This window comes from Lemur catta, chromosome 15, assembly GCF_020740605.2.
Source record: "Lemur catta isolate mLemCat1 chromosome 15, mLemCat1.pri, whole genome shotgun sequence".
NCBI lineage: Eukaryota > Metazoa > Chordata > Mammalia > Primates > Lemuridae > Lemur > Lemur catta.
This window is the reverse complement of record NC_059142.1, coordinates 17,875,364-17,897,097: the sequence shown is the minus strand read 5'-3', so window position 1 is coordinate 17,897,097 and position 21,734 is coordinate 17,875,364. Positions and strand designations below refer to the sequence as shown.

Here is a 21,734-nt window from a genome sequence, read left to right as displayed (position 1 = left end):
ATAATTTGATCGTCTCTTTTATGTCTCCTGAGATTAGACTGCACGTCGCCAGCATGGGTGTGATCCTGCTTGGGTGACTTTGGGATTGTGTTCAGTTTCCTTCTTTGTACTTCTTTTTCAAAATGGCACTGGTTGGAATTCACAGAGCCCTGGATTTTTAAAGATTCTTTGCTCAATTTCTTCTTTACTAGTTTTTGATGTTTTACACTTAACCTAGCTTTTTGTCTTAATATTTATTCTATAAATATGCCAGTGAAATGGAGCAGATTGTGTCAGGAAAGGTGGACGTATCTGAAGAACTGGATGTGTCTCAAAGCACACAATGAAACCTCAACAGAAATGAGATTAAGAGTTTAGGCTCCCCCCCCCCCAAAAAAAAAAGAGTTTAGGCTCCAATAAAATTGCTACTATTTAATTTCTGTCAAAGTTTTGTTAGTTTTGCTATTTTGTTTGTTTTTCTTCACTGTTTCATAAGCCCCTGTTCTTTGATGAACTCCTGATAAGCTAAGTCTAAAGACTAAAGACTGTGACATTGACTTTTCTCCAGAAACAGGTTACAGAACTGTCTTTTTTTCAAGTATTCTCTTCCTGCCTTTTCTCTTAAAATCAAATTAGCATATATTTTTAGACATCATAGAATCTGACAGTTGCAAGGGTCCTTCGTGATGATCTAACACTCACTTTGCTTATAAATAAAGAGGCATGTTAATGTCAGTAAGTGGCATGTTAATGCCAGTAAGTGTCAGAAGAATATAACTCAAGCATACCTGCTGGTGCTATGTCAATGAAAGGAAGATTATTCTCCTTCCTTTTGAGATTTGAAGGATCCTGTATAACATCATCTGAAGTGCACTGGAGGCTGGGGGAAGATGACCCTCAAAATCCACATTTGTACTTTGTCTTGTCAGAGGGGGAAAAGAAATCTCTTTGGAGAAGATTGGGGAAATATGTCCTCCTTGCCAGGCACAGATATATACCAGGATTTTCATGAATCGTGGGCATTGACTAAGCTTGTGAAGCATCCTTCAGGGATAAAAGAAGGAAGTGACTAAGGTCGGGGCCCATTTCATGTGCAAAAAAATGGGCTTTAGAAACCATCTGATATTATAAATATTTGTCTGCCCACCTTTAAGGAGCAAGGTGAGATCATAGAGAAGTTATGCTCCCTTGATTCTCTACTTTTTAGTTTTTGTCCACTAAAAAGATGTGAGAAAATCAAGTAAAAAGAATGACACAGTAACAGGCTTTCAGCAAAATGAGCACGTGGGCTTATATAGGTGTAAAAGTGGTGAAAGTGGTTGACCAGGGGTGCTTATTTCCCTTTTAATTCCATCGTCTGTTAAACATATTTTGAAAGAGTTTATTGTGTCTTTCATTTTTCTCTGATTTGTGTAGCTGTGCCACCCTAAATACAATTTTTCTTTTTTCTCTTGCCACCTTCTTCATAAAGGGGAGTACAGTTAGATATATTAAGTATAGTAGATACTTAATAATGCTTTGGCATGGATATCCTTCACAACTTTAAAATCATGTGTGTCCTTTATTGTCATTCTGTTATAAAACTTAACCTCTTTGTGCCTCACTTCTCACATCTGTGAAATGGGTGACATAGTAATACCTACCCCCTTATAATTGTAAACATTAAATGTTAATATACATAAAGCTCTTAGAACAGGTCTGGTATATAGTAAACACTCAAAGGTAGAGCTGTTGTCATTGTTACTGTTACTTACTGATGTATTCATACTCTTCATAACTATGTATACTATCAAACGTATTTCCTTTATTCTTTTTCAGTGCATATCCTTTAACCTTCTTAGTTTGTACTACAGTTCAAGAGGCTTCTCCAATTTCAAACAACTTAATGAAAAGAAAATTTGTACATACAGAGAGATGGCTGATTTAGTTTCTTCAGTCTTTTGGAGGGTAGAATTGTTTTCCTTCTGAGGGTGAAATTATTTTTTCTTTCATGTTACAGGTGGTATGCAAGATTACAATTATGTATGGGCCAACTGTTTTGAGATCACATTAGAACTGTCTTGTTGCAAGTACCCACCTGCTTCGCAGCTTCGACAGGAGTGGGAGAACAATCGTGAGTCTTTGATCACATTGATTGAAAAGGTAAAATAGATGACTGGAAGGTTGGGGTATAGAAATGGGATTAAATAAGGGAGAAATTTGGTTGCATGTGAATGACAGTCTATAGAGTATTAGATATTTATTTTATTTGTCTATTTTTATTATTTAAGATTACATTAATAGATTCTCTTTAAGGATTATTAGATTATAATCTATTAAAACATATTCTTGCTCTGCCTCCACTGCCCCTCAACCTCAGCTCTCTGCTCCATAGGGCTCCCTTTGCCTGTCTTAGAACATTTTTGCAAACAAATTAATTAGCGAAATTTGTACTACCAGGTTCTTACAACATTATGTGATCATATTTGCTATAGAGCCTTTACCACTATATGAACCATGGACATCACTTTAATTTAAACATCAGACAGGTTAATATAACAATTGGATACACCAGAAACTATACCTTGTTGAGAAAATTATAAATCTGGCTTTGAGGAGAGGGGATTTCAAAAGCATCTTACTAGTGTAGGGTTCAGACACTTATGACTTAAGTGTAGGATTTAATACATTTGTCTATATTTTATTTCTACTTCAAGGGATTGAAAAATGTTTTGGGGAGAGACAGGAGTAATCTTATTTTTTAGAAATTCTAGCATCAATGCAGAGAGAAGTTATGCCCTCTTGCCTTCCAAATTGATAGTGTTTGAGCTTTGTTTCTTGTTTTTTTAGGTCCACATTGGAGTTAAAGGATTTGTTAAAGATTTGGTAACAGGATCTGGTTTAGAGAATGCAACCATCTCAGTGGCTGGTATTAATCATAATATCACAACAGGCAAATTTGGTGATTTCCACAGATTACTTGTTCCTGGAATTTACAACCTTACAGTAGCTTTAACTGGGTAAGAATTTAAACTACATAGACTCTCAATTAAAATGTCAAGCCTCTGTTTTATATCTAAGACAGAAATGTAGTCTAGTAAATGTTACTATATCTGGATTTTATTTTTCCTTATTTTCTAATTTTTTTTCCTTTTATAATGAGAAAATATGATCATGGAGTTTTTTGTCAAATAGTCTTACAACTGGATGTGAAGCATAAGTGTAGCATTGGAAGGAAGGACAATTTTAAAAGCTTGAAAAGCTGCTTAGCTTTGTGAAGCATTGTCTCAATGCTGATTGAGTAGGAGAAACTCAGGACTCTGTAAATGACATTTTGAAGAACTGTCTTATCATCTGCTTTCTAATGTGTTAAATGAGTGGTTTCCCACCTCTCCTGGAAACCTTTCTGGAAGCTCACTTTGATAAGGATTTCATTGATAACTTTTAATTTTGAACTTTCCTATTTGGCAAAGAAGTTGAAATGTCAGTTTGAAAAAGCACTGCAGAGAATTGGATAATTTATCCCTTCTTTGACTATTGTAGCAATGGTTATAATGGAGTAACAACCTCCATCTTTCAGTATTCTTTCCTTTGAATGTGATTTTTTGGTAAACATTCTAGTGCGTAGTACCTGAAAAGATTTGCTAAAAAAAAATAGTTCTTAAAAACTGAATCTGGGCTGGGCATGGTGGCTCACACCTCTAATCCTAGCATTTTGGGAGGCTGAGGTGGGAGGATCGCTTGAAGCCAGTTCAATATCAGCCTGAGCAACATGTTGAAACCCTATCTCTACAAAAAATAAAAAATTAGCCAGGTATGGTGGTGCAAACATGTAGTCCCAGCTACTTGGGAGGCTGAGGCAGGAGAATTGCTTGGGCCCAGGAGTTTGAGGGTGCAGTGAGCTATGATGATGCCTGTGCATTCTAGCCCAGGTAATAGAGCAAGATTCTGTCTCAAAAAAAAAAAACAAAACTGAATCTGGGATTCTCTGTGATCTAACATCCTAAAACTCTTAAATTTACACGTCTATCTTTATGTAGTTTGAGTTTTGATAGATCATTAAGTACAAGAGTATGAAAAGGCTGCTGTGCTTTTATAATGTTAAAGCATTGCGTGTCTTAACTCCAAGCCATCTACTTTTTCAAATATTTTTTCAGGTATATGCCATTGACTGTTACTAATATAGTGGTGAAAGAGGGACCAGCCACAGAAGTGGATTTTTCTCTTCGGCCAACTGTAACTTCAGTAATTCCTGACGCGACTGAAGCTGTAGCAACTGCTAGCACAGTTGCTGTACCCAATATTCCTCCTGGAACATCATCTTCCTACCAGCCAATTCAGCCAAAAGACTTTCACCACCACCATTTCCCTGATATGGAAATCTTCTTGAGAAGGTTTGCCAATGAATATCCTAACATCACCCGGCTTTATTCATTGGGGAAATCAGTAGAATCAAGAGAGCTTTATGTGATGGAGATTTCTGATAATCCAGGTGTCCATGAGCCAGGTAATTGATACGGTCTTATACATAATTTCAGTAGTGCCTCTCAAAACTATGTTCTACATTACTATGTTTCATCCAGAAAGGTCACCTATAATATGTATAATTGGAATTATGAAAACCTAACTAAAATTTAAAAAGAAAGAAAGAAAATATAACCAGTCTTTTCCCAGAAAAGAAGAAACTCCATTTGATAGTTCATACTAGGCGTAGTATTTAATATGTGCATAGATTGGATTTCTTCTGCTAGTAGTATTTTTGCTTTCATATTATATGGCATATATATGCTTTAGCATGCTCAGATGTATGTATTGGCAAGGAAGCTATTTTTTAAGAGATATGCAAAGGTTTTCCTTCTTCCGAAATAAAGGTTTTCTTAAATTTTTTGTTCAGGATTTATATATGTTGGGGAAAAAAATAGAGAGATGATGATAACTGAAAAGGGAAAGAAATCTTCCATGTAATTATTTTGTTTTCAGGTGAACCAGAATTTAAGTACATTGGAAATATGCATGGAAATGAAGTGGTTGGAAGAGAACTGCTATTAAACCTTATTGAATACCTTTGTAAGAACTTTGGAACAGACCCTGAAGTAACAGATTTGGTTCGTAGCACTAGAATTCACCTTATGCCATCCATGAATCCCGATGGGTATGAAAAGTCCCAGGAAGGTAAAGGATAGCCTGGTTGTTTCCTAGAATTTCTTCCTATTTTGTCTTATAATTTATAATTGGTTTAGCTCTTGTATTCTAGTAAGATAGGCCAGTCCATTCAACAATTATGTGATGAAGTTTATATTTAAAGGTGTTTTCCACTTGGAAATGACTCTTATTTACTAAAAATAGTGTAGGATTTTTACAAATTGTTCCATTTTAACAATACTTCTTATTAAATTATTATATTGGGTACCTTATTTCATAAGCACAAAATCAAACCAGGTATCTTTTGAAGCCAGTAATTCTGTTTTCACTCTCAGTTCTATTCCGCATGCATATTTTAAACCTGCTGTTACTGACTTCTCATTCCTTTGCCTCTGGGCAAGCCCATCTGTCCTGGGGCAATAGAGCTAGGGCTGGGAGAGTCAGTTTTCACAGGCCACCTTATGCAGAACACTAGAAGAGTGAGAATCCATCTTTTCCTAGCCCATGATTTCTTCCAGGCAATGATACCTGTGAGTAGATTAAGCACCACAATATGATATGCAACCACATGACTTCTTATACCGACCTAACCACTAGAAGAATCACCTGGTCATTAGTACCCAGAAGCTTTCTTGAACAAATAGCCTCAAGTTAATCCATAGATATATTATTCATATTCTTTCCCTAAGGACCTCATTCTTTGTCAGCTTCACAAATCCCTCCTACATCCTCCCCAAATCTTTCAGAATGGTCGAACTAATGAGCCCTCCAGTTCAGTTTTCTTTATTCGCTTGTAATTTTTTCATTATACTGACAATAGTAGGACTCCTGCACCCTATTAAAATGGAATATGTACAGTTAAGCTTAAATTAAACCCTTTCTCCTTCATCTGGTTAAACTTCCTACTGTTTCTTGGCTAACTTTACTTTTTTGTGATCATTTTAATGTGAACATACCACAATTTTCTTCTTTTCATTTGGTCTTTTCTTATGATGTCTTAGTGAACTTTATACAAGTACAGAGAAGAGTATAGAGTCTCACTCTGATCAGTAATTCCTACTTAACATTATGATCATTTCATTTCATATGGATTGACAGTTGAGTAACACTTTAATATAATTTGTATAATTGGATTTTTTCCCTCTTAAAGCATGACCAGAAGGGTAAAAATGGTTTTACTTCTCTGTTCAAAAGATCTGAAAGACAGATTTTTTAAATGCACAATGTAAAAAAGATGTGTTTTAATCATAATGTGATTGGTAATAGTGAAGCCTGATGTGCTCACATTTACCTTTGAGTTAAGATAGCTGAAGTAGTATGTGTTAGATTAAAATATAAGTGAACATAGCTTAAATTTGAATCCTTTATCATACAGGAGATTCAATAAGTGTAATTGGCAGAAACAACAGCAACAACTTTGACCTGAACAGAAATTTTCCAGACCAGTTTGTTCAGATCACGGATCCTACCCAACCAGAAACCATTGCTGTAATGAGCTGGATGAAGTCCTATCCGTTTGTACTGTCAGCAAACCTGCACGGAGGTATGGCAACTTTATATTCCACTAATTAGTTCTGGTTGAGAGTATTTGAAAATCCTGGTGGAATTTTATTTGTTTGTAGTCTTACGCTTTCCTAAAATGAGTATCCTATTGCTTTTATGGCAGATAACAATAAAGGTCTTTTCACATTACTTTTTAGGCCAATTTCCTGGCTGTTTCCCCCCTCCTTTCTCTCTCTTTTCATCCTCTTCTCTCTATCCCCTTCTCCTCTCTTTTCTCAGCCCCCTCTTCCCCTTTCACCCCTCTTCTCCTCTTTTCTCCTTCTCCCACCTCTCCCTCCTTCCCTTCCTCCTCCTCTCATAGTTCTTCAAATATTTTATATTTATCCCTCACACTGGGAACTTGGTAACATGTTCTTTGTCATTCATAAAATTTAACACTTATAGATCCAAATGTTTAGTCCTGTTTTCTCCCTAAAGTTTAATAAACTCTTTTATGTAAATATAGATCCTAATATTCCCTTAACTTTTACTTGCTATGTCCTTAACTGCAGCACGATGACCCCATTCTCATGTAGTGTCCGAGCTTATACACCTCCATATAAGTCGGCAGGAATGGATCAGTTCAAGAGTTCAAGATTAAAAATTATCACAGTGTCCAAATAGGGTTGTGTAAATAAGAGTGAAGTTATCAATACCCAAGAAAACCGAAAACATGTCCACACATAAACTTACTTGTATACAAATGTTCATTCAATGTACAATGTACATGTTCATGAATGTTCCTTCAGCATTATTCATAATAACCAAAAACTAGAAACAACCCAAACAACCATCAACTGATAAATGGGTAAATAAGATGTGATTTATCCATACAATAAGATATTTGGCATGAAAAGAAGTCAAGTACTGATGCATGCTATAACATAGACAAACCTTGAAAACGTGCTAAGTGATAGAAGCCAGTCACCACAGGGTACATATTGTATGATTATATTTTTATAAAATGTTCAGAGTAGGAAAATCCATAGAAACAGAGTAGATTTAGTGGTTACCTTGGGCTGGAATGGATAGTGGTGGGAGGGAAGGGGAAAATGACTGCTAATGGGTTTTGGGGTTTCTTTTTGGAGTCATGAAAATATTCTATAACTGGATAGCAGTAATGGTTCTACAACCCTGTGAATATAAATAACTTTAAATAAGTGAATTGTATGGTATCTGAATTATGTCAATAAAGCTGCTAAAAAAAAGTGACAAGTATTGGCACCAGGAGCAATAGGAAAGAAATATAGTGTCTACGTTTATTGGGATGTTCAAAAGAAGTATCATAGTTAAGATTTCATGGCATATAGAGTATCCTATCACATCAGAATGCCGGTACATACTTATGGATATTTAGATTAAGAAAGTAAATTTAGATTCTCCAAAAATTGCTTTGAAAGTTTGCCAGTCGTGGGGGGGTGGGGGGATAAACTTCTATAGTTGGTAATAATCATAGACTGTTCTCAAAGAGCCAGATAGGAATTATGAAGTTAAACCCTGGTTGGCAACATAAAAATTTTTAAATATTTTGTGTATTTTATGCCATGTTGGATAGAAAATATTTTTCATTTAGAGCTTTTAAAAATATTCTCTGACTAAGTCACATGTCATGTTGCATAAATCTGAAAAGTTAATAATAGTTACATTCCAGTGAAAATAAGTCACAAATTTACAGATGTGGTCTCAAGATCTTGGCACCATGCGGGGTAGGCATCTTCAATCATGCAGACATCTTTCTTTCAGAGACATATTTTGTTTTCTCATCTTAAAATCCTTAAATGGGTTTTGAAATCTTGGCAAAGAAATTTAAAGGAGGATTTCTTTGCTGCTATAGGGAAGAAAAAACTTTTCCTCTATCCCCTTAGGTTCTGCAGCTGGAGCATGTGGATCAAGTTGAAAACAGATTAACAGGAGAAAAGCATACAAATATTATTTGATGTTAATATTTTTATGGAAGGGGAAGTTGTAGGAAAGAAGTGAAACCCTCAAAGAAGCAATTAGCTTGAGGACTTAACTGCTTTTTTAACAAAGAAAGGGCAATACATTATAGAAGAGTGATGAGACAAAGGAAAAGAGGTTTGGGCTTCTAAGGGTGGTAAATTGTAGGAAAGTGACTAGGAAATATATGGGGGAAACTAATGAAAGATAAGGGTTATTTTGGTAAGGTTTGTTTGTGTAGACTCAGCTTGGCATTGACTCCCTATCTCTGATGGTAAGAATGTTCTCTTCTTTCTGGTACTGGGAAGGCACCTTTCTCATGGGAAATTTATGCCCTACTTTTAGGCAAAAAGGGGGAGAGCAGAGAGCCTTTCCTGCATCTGCTGCTTCTCAGTTGCCTTCAGCTCAAAAGAATGAATTAATATGCTGAAGTGGCATATTTTGGAGTGGTATGTTTTGGTCCTCTTCACTGCCAACTTAATACTTTAGAAGGATTTTGAAAAGCAAGATTCCTTTTTATAAACTTCGATACTGATTTTTTTATTAAGGTTAAGTTCACGTAATTCCAGTGGCATTTAGTACATTCATTATCTTTTGCAACTTCCACCTCTATCATGTTCCAAAACATTTTTATCTCCCCAAAGGATACCCCATACCCTTTAAACAGTTGCTCCCCATTCTCCTCTCCCCTCAGCTTCTGGTAACCACCAATCTTTGTTCTGTCTCTATGGATTTATCTATTCTGGATATTTCATAGAAATGGAATCATATAATATATGATCTTTTGTGTCTGGCTTCTTTCACTTAGCATAATGTTTTCAAGGTTCATTCATGTGTAGCGTATATCAATACTTCATTCCTTTCAGTGGCTGAATAATATTTTTTATTTATATATATATATACATACATATATGTGTATATACATTTTCTTTATCCATTTATTCATTGATGAACATTTGGATTATTTCCACTTTTTTATTAGTGTGAACCATACTGTTATGAACATTGGCATACTAGTATCTGAGTCCCTGTGTTTAATTCTTTGGGGTATTAACTCAGGAGTGGAATTGACATATGATAATTCCATGTTTAGCTTTTTGAAGAACTGTTTTTTCACAGGGGCTGAGCCATTTTACATCCCTACCAGCAATGTTGTGAGGGTTCCAATTTCTCCACATTCTCACCAACACTTATTATTTTTCAGTTTTTAAAATTGTAGCCATCCTAGTAGGTAAGAAGTGGTACCTCATTGTGGTTTTGATTTGCATTTCCCTGATGACTAATGATGTTGGGCATCTTTTCATGTGTTTATTGGCTATCTGTATATTTTCTTTGGAAAAATATCTGTTTAAGTCTTTTGCCCAATTTTTAATTGGGTTTTTGTCTTTTTGTTGTTGAGTTGTAAGAGTTTTTTAAAATATATTCTGGATACTACACCCTTAACAAATAGCTGGTTTGCAAATATTTTCTCCCATTCTGTAGGTTGTCTTTTCTCTTTGTTAATAATACCCTTTGATGCCTAAAGGTTTTTAATTTTGATGAATCCAGCTTTTTTCCTTTTGTTGCTTGTCCATTTAGTGTTGATACTAATTATTTTTGAGATAGACTATTTGGTAGAAGTATTTTAAGTCTTTTATGACTTTTTGGGGAGACCTTAGAAAATTAGCCATTTGAAAGACTGTATTAAATAGAAATTGATGCTGACTTTTTTCTGTTTGAATTTTTATACATGGGTCGTGTATCCAGAGTGAAATTACATGTTTTTAAGAAATTAAATTTGGGTAAGAAGAGGTGTTGAAACATACTTGTTCTTGTTAGAACTATTTTGGGGATAGAATGAGCATAGTTTTCATACTTGTTTCTTAAATTATTTTCTGGGAATGTTTGCTGCTGTTTGTTATTATAGGATTACTTCATCTGAATTCAAGTTGAATATAGTTCTTTACTTGCATTCCCATGAAGTAGTATGATAAAAGAGAGCAAAGATAAAAGTCTCAATAGAAGATAGAATAAGTGAACAGATGGATAAATGAAAGCAATATGACTAATAGGAAAATAAAGGATTCAATCCTGTGATGGGGATTGAGGATGTATAGCTCAAAACTTTTGCCAAGAAGCACCCTAACTACTTTATACCCTGTGGGGAGCATGAAGGGAGCTGATATCCTTTACATATGTTGTAAAGCATCACTTTCTTTTTTTTTTTTTAATATGAGACAGGGTCTTGCTGTGTTGCCAAGGCTGGTCTTGAACTCCTAGGCTCAAGCAGTCTTCCCACTTCAGCCTTCTGAGTAGTTGGGATTACAGGCATACACCACCGCACCTGGCAATATCACTTTCCCTACCTTAGGTCATGAAAAGTTGTATGATATAACTCCAATTGAATAACTTCTAATATGAGCATAAGGTAAATTTTTAGCATTTTAGTGGGTCAGGGCTGCTGCTTCTATCCGTGAGACATTTTAACCTCTCTGCTTTAGATTCCACATCTGCAAAATGAGAAGGATAGATTAGTTGGACCTCATAGGTCTCTTCCTATTTAATTAATTGATTAATTTTTTAGAGACAGGTATCACTTTGTTGCCCAGGTTGAAGTGCAGTGGCTATTCACAGGCACGATCATAGTGCACTACAGCCTCGAACTCCTGGGCTCAAGGGATCCTTCTGCCTCAGCCTCTGAGTAGCTGAAACTACAGGCACACACCACCTTGCATGGCCTCTCTTCTGATTTTAAAATTCCATGACCTTAAATATGTCTGAATTCTACTGAAAAAATATCAAAATTTTTTGATCCTAAATAATATAAAATTGTTTAAATTATGCCTGTACACTTCCGTTTCCAGCTCTGACGTGTAAATTATACCTGTAAATTCAGGTAAATTCCCAAGACTTTTCTAGTTACCTTTAGGTATCATGCATAGGTATTTATTTTCTCACTTATCCACTTTGATTTTCTTTTTCATTCTGTTGCCCGGGCTAGAGTGCCGTAGTGTCAGCCTAGCTCACAGCAACCTCAAACTCCTGGGCTCAAGCGATCCTTCTGCCTCAGCCTCCTGAGTAGCTGGGACTGCAGGCATGCACCACTATGACTGGCTAATTTATATACATATATATATATATTTTTTTTAATATATATATATATATTTTTTTTTAGTTGTCCAGCTAATTTCTTTCTATTTTTTAGTAGAGACAGGGTCTCGCTCTTGCTCAGGCTGGTTTCGAACTCCTGAGCTCAAACGATCCTCCCGCCTTGGCCTCCCAGAGAGCTAGGATTACAAGCGTGTGCCACCACGCCCAGCCCACTTTGATTTTTATGAGAATATTAGTATATTTTTCATTTCTATTGAGGAAATTCACGTTGGCAAATTTTATTGGTTTCTGTTCCCTGACAGTATTCGGAAAAGCTTACTCATGTGACTGAAAAGCTAATGATCCATCTTGAAACAGATAACATGATACATTTTTCTCTTTTCCCTTGTAGGTTCTTTGGTGGTTAATTACCCTTTTGATGATGATCAACAAGGAGTTGCCACATATAGTAAATCACCAGATGATGCTGTGTTTCAACAAATAGCACTTTCTTATTCCAAGGTAGGCTTATGTTTGAACACAAGATTCTGTAAAATTAATTCTTTAATTTAAAAAAATACCTCAAAGTCCTGCAAGACTCAGGGCAGGTGCTCTCTTAGTTAAGCCTCTCATGACTCCTTTCAGTCAGCCATGGGGCTTTTTCTGCTGTTTCCCACCTCACTTTTGAACATACTACATGTCTTTCTCCATTAGCCTTTTGTCTGTGTTTTTTAACACAGTACCTGGAACATATGCATTCTACTTTATTTCATTTGACAAATACTTAAGTTATAAACCCAGTAAAGTAAGCTAAGGTGGGGGTTGATGAGCTACAGCTCTGGGGCCAAATCTAGCCTACCACCTGTTTTTGTAAATAAAGTTTTATTGACCCACAGCCATAGTTTTACATATAATGTGTGGCTGCTTTCTCTTTCAACATTTGAAAATAAGTCAGTATAATTTACCATATTGACAAATGGAAGCAGAAAAATCTGTGATCATCTCAATAAATACAAAGGGCAGAGTTGAGTAGTAGCATCAGAGACTTTCAGATCTATAACACCTAAAATTTTTACTGTCTGGCCCTTTACAGAAAAAAGTTGCCAACCCCTGCTCTAAGGCATTAAAATCTTATAGTAAGTAATATGTAGCAAGGAAAAGCAGGAAGAAATTTCTGTATTTTCTAAACTTCCTATAATGAACGTGGATTACTTTTACAATCAGGAATGTTAAAATTTGTGTGTGTATGTGTGTAAGACTGGGCACAGTGACTCACACCTATAATCCTAGCACTTTGGGAGGCTGGGGTGGGAGACTCGCTTGAGGCCAAGAGTTGAAGACCAGCGTGGGTAACATAATGAGACCCTATCTCTACAAAAAATTACCCAGGCGCGATGGCATGCACCTGTAGTCCCAGCTACTTGGAGGCTTAGGCAGGAGAATCCCTTGAGCTTAGGAGTTAGATGTTACAGTGAGCTGTGACCATGCCACTGCACTCCAACCCGAGTGACAGAGTGAGATCCTGTCATAAATAAACAAACAAACAAACCAGTCAACCAAACAACCAACTAGTGAAAAGCCAAAATGGATAGAAAGCTATTAATATATATTGAAAAGTCTGTTTCCCATGGTCCCATTTACCCCATTCCCACTGCCAGTTGATAGCCACACCCTGTTGGTAGTCACTTTTATTTCCTATATCCTTCTGCATCAAAATGCAGTTATAAACAATGCAAGAGTCTTTTTTTTTTTTTTTTTCAGGAAAATTCACAGATGTTTCAAGGTAGACCTTGCAAGAATATGTACCCTAATGAATATTTTCCTCGTGGAATAACAAATGGAGCTAGTTGGTATAATGTCCCAGGTAAAGATTATTTTAAACCAAGGCTTTTCCACTCCCCTGAATGGTGCTGCTTGTTACTGATCTTTCAATTTTGAGGAAGAATGGTTCTTTTAAAAATATTGTTTAAATAGTTTAAAACATTCAAATAATCTTTTCAACTACTTTTACATTTGTTGCATTTTGAGTTTTGATTAAGAGTAATGCACTAAAACTTGATTAAAGTGTTCCATTTTACTTCTTGCTATTACAAAGAACCTTACATGAGCTAATAGGAAAGCTATTAATACATTTGAATTCTTCTTGAATATGAAACTTCAGATGTTTTGCCTGTATCACAGGCATCTAAGAGCCCTCGCATGAATGCATTGTTTTTTATTCAATGCTGACAGAAAATGAAGTTAGCTTTTTACTAGGAATACTGCTTACCTTTTGGGATCTGAGCTATTTAGAACTACTTTAGAGTGACTGATTTTTCATTTTTTATCCTTTAGGAGGTATGCAGGACTGGAACTATTTACAAACTAATTGCTTTGAAGTAACTATTGAACTAGGTTGTGTGAAATATCCATTTGAGAAAGATCTGCCAAAATTTTGGGAACAGAATCGAAGATCTCTAATCGAGTTTATGAAACAGGTAACTATATTTGGGAGTGAAGTATATAATTTCTCCCAAAAGCAAGAAGATTTTTGTGTGTACAGGTGGTTTTCATGCAGTGATTTTAGACTACCTCCTTTTGAATTCCAATTTGTTTTAGCATATTCAACCAATTTGTATGTTCCAATTTGTATAGCATATTTATCTAGAAAATTCATGAATGGAAATGAGTTTATTTGTATACATGGGGAAGAGTTGAAGAAAACAATTAAACAGGGTCATGGTGTTTGGCTTTTAATGGTTAGTGGTCACTTTTTACCCTGTCTTTATAAAAGGCCAACATTAATTGGATATACACCTAAGCATTTATCAGGTGATAGAAAGATGGACTGTGGAGTAAATGTTTTTATTCTTTTTCATATTGCCAGTGATTTACTATGAAATGATTAATTTCTTTTTGTTTGGATATGCATGGTGGCCAGTTAGTAAAGACTATAGGAAATATGCTAATGGTTAATTAGGATAATCTGACTAATACTTTGTGCCAGTACATTTCTGCTTTCTTCTTTTTCCTGAGTAATGTGGCATAAAGGCTGTTAGTTTATTTACTAATATTTAAAAACATTTTATTCTGAAAAATTTTAAATATACAGAAAAGTTATGACTAGTCAATAAATATTCCTATACCTAGATTTAACATTTTTAACATTTTGCTTTAGTTGCTTTTTATGTAAATTTTACTTGTACACACACACATTTTTGGCTGAACTATTTCAATATAAGTTGCACGTGTTATGATATTTTATCCTTAAATATAATATTTTAGCACCTATCTCCTAAAAATAGGGATAGTCTCCTACCTATCTCCAAATGCCATTATCTCACCTAAGAAAATTAATAGTAATTCCCTAATATTCCTAATACTTAATCTATATTCAAATTTACACACTTGTCCCCCAAATCTAATTTTATAGGTATATTTTAGGACCAGGATCTAGTCAAGGTTCATGCATTACATTTGATTGTAATGTCTCCTTTTACTTTCTTTAATCTAGAACAGTCCTTCCATTTTTTTTTTAAAAAATGATGTTTCCTTTTTGAAGAGGCTAGGCCTATTTTCTACAAGAATGTCCTATATTCTGAAATCATCAGAATGAGCTTAAGTTTAAACAGTGTTATTTATGTATTCCTCATGATAAAGACAAATCTAGTCTATGAAAAATTAGCCTTCAGAAACCAACATATTTTGTTTAATGAGCATTTACATTTAACTTTACTCTGAACTTCTGAATTCTTTTTGTTCCATTTGTTTGCATTATTAACAATCTGTTCTTTTGAATATGAGCTCCCAAGATAGTTAGATGGTAATCTTTACTATTGAAATCTGGGTGTCCTTATACTTTATCCAGGTTCATCAGGGTGTCAAAGGATTTGTCCTAGATGCCACGGATGGCAGGGGTATATTAAATGCCACCATTAGTGTTGCTGAAATTAATCACCCAGTGACTACTTACAAAACTGGAGATTACTGGCGTCTCTTGGTTCCAGGAACTTATAAAATCACAGCATCTGCTCGAGGGTGAGTGACTGAATGCTTGAAATTGAGTGCTTGAGGATAAGACACACGTGTCTCCATTCTGGAAGATAATTACCAAAAGTCTTAGGCTGCTAAGCAACCTTGAATTTAATGCTGGGGAGTTTAGAGCTGGTTACACCTTTGACTCTCCAGTGGCAGAGTAAGTACACGAACTGTCCAATGTAAGAAATATGTAAAATTATGCACTTTGAACAGTGGCTTTTTTCTTTTACTCTCCTCCTTTCCGATCACATGTCCCCTGTCCACAGTGTCCACAGGTAAAAGCCATAGTAAGTGATTTCTTTCACTGGTGGTAACAATTCTGGGAAGCACCTGTCAGTTGGGGGAAAAAAAATCAAAAACTACCAAAACTTCTGTTTTGCTGCATACTTCTAGTCATGTTGTCCAATAAATGCCTCTACTTTACATTTGTACCCTTTTATAAAGCCTTTAAAGCTCTTTCTTTGGCCACAGTGGCTCACACTTGTAATCCCAGCACTTTGGGAGGCCTCAGTGGGAGGATTGCTTGAGGCCAGGATTTTTAGACCAGCCTGGGAAATATAGTGAGACCCCTGTCTGTACAAAAAAAATTTTTTAAAACTCTTTCACAGACACTAATTTTCTTTACAGTTGTTCATTTGCCTTATTGCTTCAGTGAAGTTTTGTTCCTATTGCCAGTTCTCTGAGGCCATTTTCATCTTTTTTACAGGGTTTCTTTCCACAAAGATTTATTTATTAAAAAGGAGAAAATGAACTGAACTTATGACCTTTTTATTTTTTTTGGAAAAAATTTTACAAACAGCTTAGAATTGGAACCAAGTGACTGTTTAATTTGAAATTTATTTTTACCCTCTTGTAGTTTTCTTTTTTATGTTTTGATAAGTATAGATGTTACCACAGTATATTTTCCTCTTCCCCTACTAGCTAACTTATTTCTGAAGAGTTAGTCTGAACACCCATTGAAGTAATGGCAAGTACATGAAAACATTTATTGTTGTTGTTACCTTTTTTTAAAATGGCTTTCAGATATCTAGCGGTCCATAAATGGATGGGTTTGAACCTCACACTAATGAGTAATGAAGTCTCTTCTGTTAATCCTTCCATTTTGGCAGAGTATTGGATAAACTAAAACAGCAGGGGATCTGAGAAACAGGGCAAGAGTGATGTGTTTGGTAAAGAATGTCCTATGCTAGTACCTCTCAATCTTTTCCCCCCATACCCTGATGGCAGACAAGTGAACTCAAATTCCAGGGGTATCCACTACAAGCACTAACTTTCTTTTAAAGTCATATATTTAATCTTAAAAACTCACTCATATTTTATAGTTTACCCATGTCTGTTTTTTATGTATTAAGAAGTCATAAATTACTCAAAGTTAAAATTTTTACTCTTTAGGAAGATGGACCACATTTATCCCAAGGATCCACACATCCTCCGCACACGTCTGTTTCCCAGGGCTTGGGTACTCCAGCTGAAGAAGTGTGACTCTGATCCATCTCCTTTATTATAGGTATAATCCAGTTACCAAGAATGTGACTGTGAAGAGTGAAGGTGCTATTCAGGTCAACTTCACACTTGTTCGATCCTCAACAGATTCAAACAATGAATCCAAGAAAGGAAAGGGGGATAGCACCAGCACTGAGGATGCCAGTGATCCAACTACTAAAGAGTTTGAAGCTTTAATTAAAGACCTTTCAGCTGAGAATGGTTTGGAAGGCCTCATGTTACCCTCCTCCTCAAATCTCGCTCTTTATCGATACCATTCATACAAAGACTTATCAGAGTTTCTGAGAGGACTTGTAATGAACTATCCACATATTACAAATCTTACCAAGTAAGTGTCACATTCTTGCTGTCTTTCTTTTCCTTTCTTTTGTTTTTTGTTAAGAGGGTACATTCAACATTAGCCACGTTGAATGGTTCTTGTAATGTAGTTAGAAATATTTGGGAGCTGAATGTATAAAGAGTTGGAGTTTACTTTTTTGCAACAGATATTTGCTTGGAGAACTTTCTAACAGTGAAGCTGAGGAACTTTTTTGAGGAACATTGGAGGAGAATTACTTGTTAGATTGGATATGTATATAGCCTGTGCCTTCAGGAAATGCAAAATTGCTCTTGATAATAATTACTTTGACTGATTTCAAAACTCTTTTCATTTCTCAGCTACAGATCTATGCTCTGGCTAAACATTGCTTATTTTATTTTATTTTGCTGGGGGCAAGGGAGGAATGTGGAACTATGAGCACACCTGTCAGGGATCATGTGTGACCTTTTCTTCAGATTAGAAAATGAAGCCTAGTTGCTGTTTTTTCCTGTACTCTACTCACTATTCACAGATCTATTACATGAAGCTTTAGGGACCTGTGTGATTGAGGGTTCCGGGGAAAATATGCAGAACTGGCTTATGTAAAGCTGGTGGCTGAGACAGCCTTTACTTTCACTTTCTGAGGCCTCTCTGCCTCACTTGCACTATTTCATTATTGGACCCCTTTAAGTCTTGTTACAGTTACTCCAAAATTATTTCTATGATTTTTTTGATTACTATGCTTTGCCTATTGTAGGTAAGGTCTTCCCATTTTGTGGTGAGCTTATAGTTCTCTACTGCATACCTCATGAACATTATCTAGCTTTTTACTTTTTTACTTTGTCTTTATTCATTGGTTCGTTTAATTTTACCAGAAAATTTACCTCTTAAATTCTGACTTATAATGTTCATAGATGCAAACAATGATATTTACTTTGGCAATACCAATTACCTGTCTTCCTCAACCGAATCTTTATTATTTCTGCCTACTTCAGGTTTTAGTATCACACATCTTAGTGCCATATAGAGTTTACATACTTTTAGTTTAAAATAAACCCTAATTTGGACATTATTTTATTACCTATTTACTTCATTTAATTTTTTAATCTTTTAAGTCAAGATGCACTTTTTAGTTAAATACTGCCTCAAAATATGACACACTTGCCAGTGGTGTAGGCCCTACAGGGCACAAGACATTTTCAGGTGGTATACCAACAGGCACTAATGAGTATCACTGAATGCCATGATGAGAAAACAATAATTTTTCTATTCTATTAATCTTTCTCAATTTAATGCTAACATATTTTTTCTATCTAATTCTAATAAATTTCCCTTTATGTTAAAAGAAAGCAGGCCATAAATATGTACTTATGTATATTTAAATATTTCTGTAAAAAATGTGAGTTAATTTAAAAGATATATTAACTACATAGTATTACAGATTATAGAAGATAGGGCAAATATTGTGAAGATGGTATGAGAATGACTAAACTTGGAGAAATGCTAAACTAAATCATAATCTTTCCTAAATCTGATAATATCTTCTGTTTGACTTTGGTCAAGGAAAACTAATTTTCTTAAGATTTTTTGTTACAATGATTAATCTTTAAAGACTTTTTAAAGCTTCTCTTGTTTTATTTTCATTTCTATTTTTAAAATCCATAAAACAGCATTAACATAATGCTTGATTACTTGCTGACATTTTGTCTTTTGGTTTTTGAAAGTTTGGGACAGAGTGCTGAATATCGTCATATTTGGTCCCTCGAAATCTCCAATAAGCCCAACATATCTGAGCCTGAAGAACCAAAGATTCGTTTTGTTGCTGGTATCCATGGAAATGCTCCAGTTGGAACTGAACTGCTTTTGGCTCTGGCAGAATTTCTCTGCCTGAACTACAAAAAGAACCCAGCTGTTACCCAAGTAAGAGAATAACCTGTATTGACATGCTTTAAAATGAAAAAGCGCAGTGATACATTGACCTCAGGGCACCATTTAAAAAATTTTTAATTTCTTGTTATATTTTATCCAGAGGCACCTTTAGTACAACATTATAAACTTTGCTCTTTAAAAATGAACCATCTTTGTAGTATATACTCATTGTTAATAGTGTCTTTCGATTATATTTCTTTGTATTTATTAAGAGGCACAGAGGAAAAAAATACAAAAAATTTACATTCAGTCCTCTATTTAATAGCCAAGCTACTCTTTAAATCTTTACTCGCAGTTCTGTATATTCTAACTTGAGGGACATCCATTCTTAGTTACTTGTAACTAGAACCCTATCTTGAAAAATCTAGTGAAAGATAATGTAGTTTTTCTTTTCATATAGTACATAAAAAATTATTGGACATTTTGGCTGCTAAGCGATTTTAGATAAAGCGTATGGCATTGTCTACTTTAACCATCCATGACTATAGAAAAGAAATTCGATCCCAGAGGCTTAATCACATAGGATTAAGCAACCCGGTTCTGTGTTGTCTCAGAGAAAAGAAGGAAAGAGTGCATCCTTCTGCAGCACTCACTAATTGCAACAGTCCATAGTGAACTTAGGAAAGGGGGAAAGAACTAATATTTGTTGAATACATATTAAAACTATGTGCCAGATACTATACCAAGTACTTTGTATACCCCATTAATTTCATCTTCAATCCTGTGATAGATTATCTTCATTTTATAGATGTGCAAACTGAGACAGAGATATTCATTAACTTCTAGGAGGTCCCTATAACTGGAAAAACTGGAATTTAAACTCAAGTGTGCCTCACTTTAAAGCCCCATGCAGTTTTGTTATGCCATTCTGCTTCCCCTAGAAGAAATTTGGAAGAATTGGTGTCATGATTAGGATCAGAAGGGACCTGTGTGATTTAGTAAGATGAACTTAAATTAGACTTGATCAAAAATTATTTTACCATCTTCAGCAAAGCAAATTCTGTTGACCTCTTCATGTGAGTTGCAAGTAGTATGTCAAAGACATTTTTTGTCTTTTTAAAATTGGGAGAGTATCTAGGGCAGTATTTTTTAATCCTGACTACATATTAGAAATACCTGAAAAGCCTTTTTAAAAAGAAAACCAATGCCTGAGTAGAGGCATCAATATTTCTTTAAAGTGCCTTAGGTTATCTAATATTTGTCCAGATTTGCAACTTACTGGTCTTATTTTTATAAAAGACTGTATATCCTAGGTAAAATGCCTAGCAGGAATTTCAAAACGCCTAGTTGATGAGAATTTGCTTCACGAGTCTAACTGGACTTAAACAGTTCACTCACAAGACTAGATCATTTTAGATTGCCATTTGTTTTGAGCTAAGGGCTAGAACAGGGGTGGGAACCTTTCCATGTTGGAAGGCTGCATTAATTTAGCTGTAATCAATAAGGCCACATTTAAAGAACTTAAATTAGATATGCTTAAAATGTACATTATTTTGTAAAAATCTAACTACTATGTACTTAATAATTTCAAAAAATGAAAACTAATTGTTAATTTTAAAGTTAACCTTTTAATGACTTTGTTGTGTCTACTTTTTGTTGGAAAGTATTTGAATATTTGGTTGCAGCATAGAGGTCTGCAGTTTCAGTCAATCCTTAGTAAGTGTCAGTCATTTGTGATCTTAAGGGCATCTTGATTTGGGTTAGGTAGGAGAATGTAGATTCACAGCAATAAGTGGTTGAAAAGCAAGGCATGTTGCCAAAGGCATGGGTATTCTGTATTTTTCCATATTTCAGTTGGATCTTTTTTAGGATCAATGACTTTAAAATGTTATCTACTGAGATCTCAGTTCCATTTGTAGTTCTGTAGGTGTCTTGGTGATATCAACTAGGTGAGGCTGAAATGCTAATTTGAGTGTGATGTCATGATTCTCAAAGTCAGTGAACCTTTTATTGTATTCTCCAATTAATAGGTCTATAGTAGCTGCATATTCTTCAAATGATTTGCATATATCATCCTGCTCATCAGTGACCTTTGCTAACTAGGGAAATGTTCATCTGAAACTTCCTTTTGAAGAACAAGTGTTTTGAAAAAAGATAGCTTTTTTTGAAATGCTTGGATCTTTTACCACATATCATATACAGACTTAATTTTACCTTGCAAAGAAATATTCAAGTCATTTTGATTTGACATGATATCACACAGAAATGCTACATTCCTGTGGAAATCTTTCAATCATTCACATTCCTGATTCTGTTCGTCATTAAATTTAACTATCTGTTCTCGCAGAAATAAAATTTTGGCTAACACCTGACCCTGTGATAGGCAACACACTTTAGA

The 21,734-nt window shown here is 35.1% G+C and overlaps 1 protein-coding gene across 1 annotated transcript in view; it reads left to right on the top strand.

Annotated features, from left to right (window-relative positions):
* Window positions 1–21,734, top strand: part of CPD (carboxypeptidase D) — a 67,995-nt gene that overhangs the window by 30,522 nt on the left and 15,739 nt on the right. Inside the window, exons 3-13 of the mRNA XM_045525282.1 lie at window positions 1,979–2,121; window positions 2,809–2,978; window positions 4,116–4,465; window positions 4,939–5,130; window positions 6,476–6,643; window positions 12,062–12,171; window positions 13,411–13,513; window positions 13,984–14,126; window positions 15,497–15,666; window positions 17,174–17,497; window positions 19,192–19,387. Of these exons, the coding sequence (XP_045381238.1) occupies window positions 1,979–2,121; window positions 2,809–2,978; window positions 4,116–4,465; window positions 4,939–5,130; window positions 6,476–6,643; window positions 12,062–12,171; window positions 13,411–13,513; window positions 13,984–14,126; window positions 15,497–15,666; window positions 17,174–17,497; window positions 19,192–19,387 (2,069 nt within the window). The remainder of the gene's footprint in view (window positions 1–1,978; window positions 2,122–2,808; window positions 2,979–4,115; window positions 4,466–4,938; window positions 5,131–6,475; window positions 6,644–12,061; window positions 12,172–13,410; window positions 13,514–13,983; window positions 14,127–15,496; window positions 15,667–17,173; window positions 17,498–19,191; window positions 19,388–21,734) is intronic.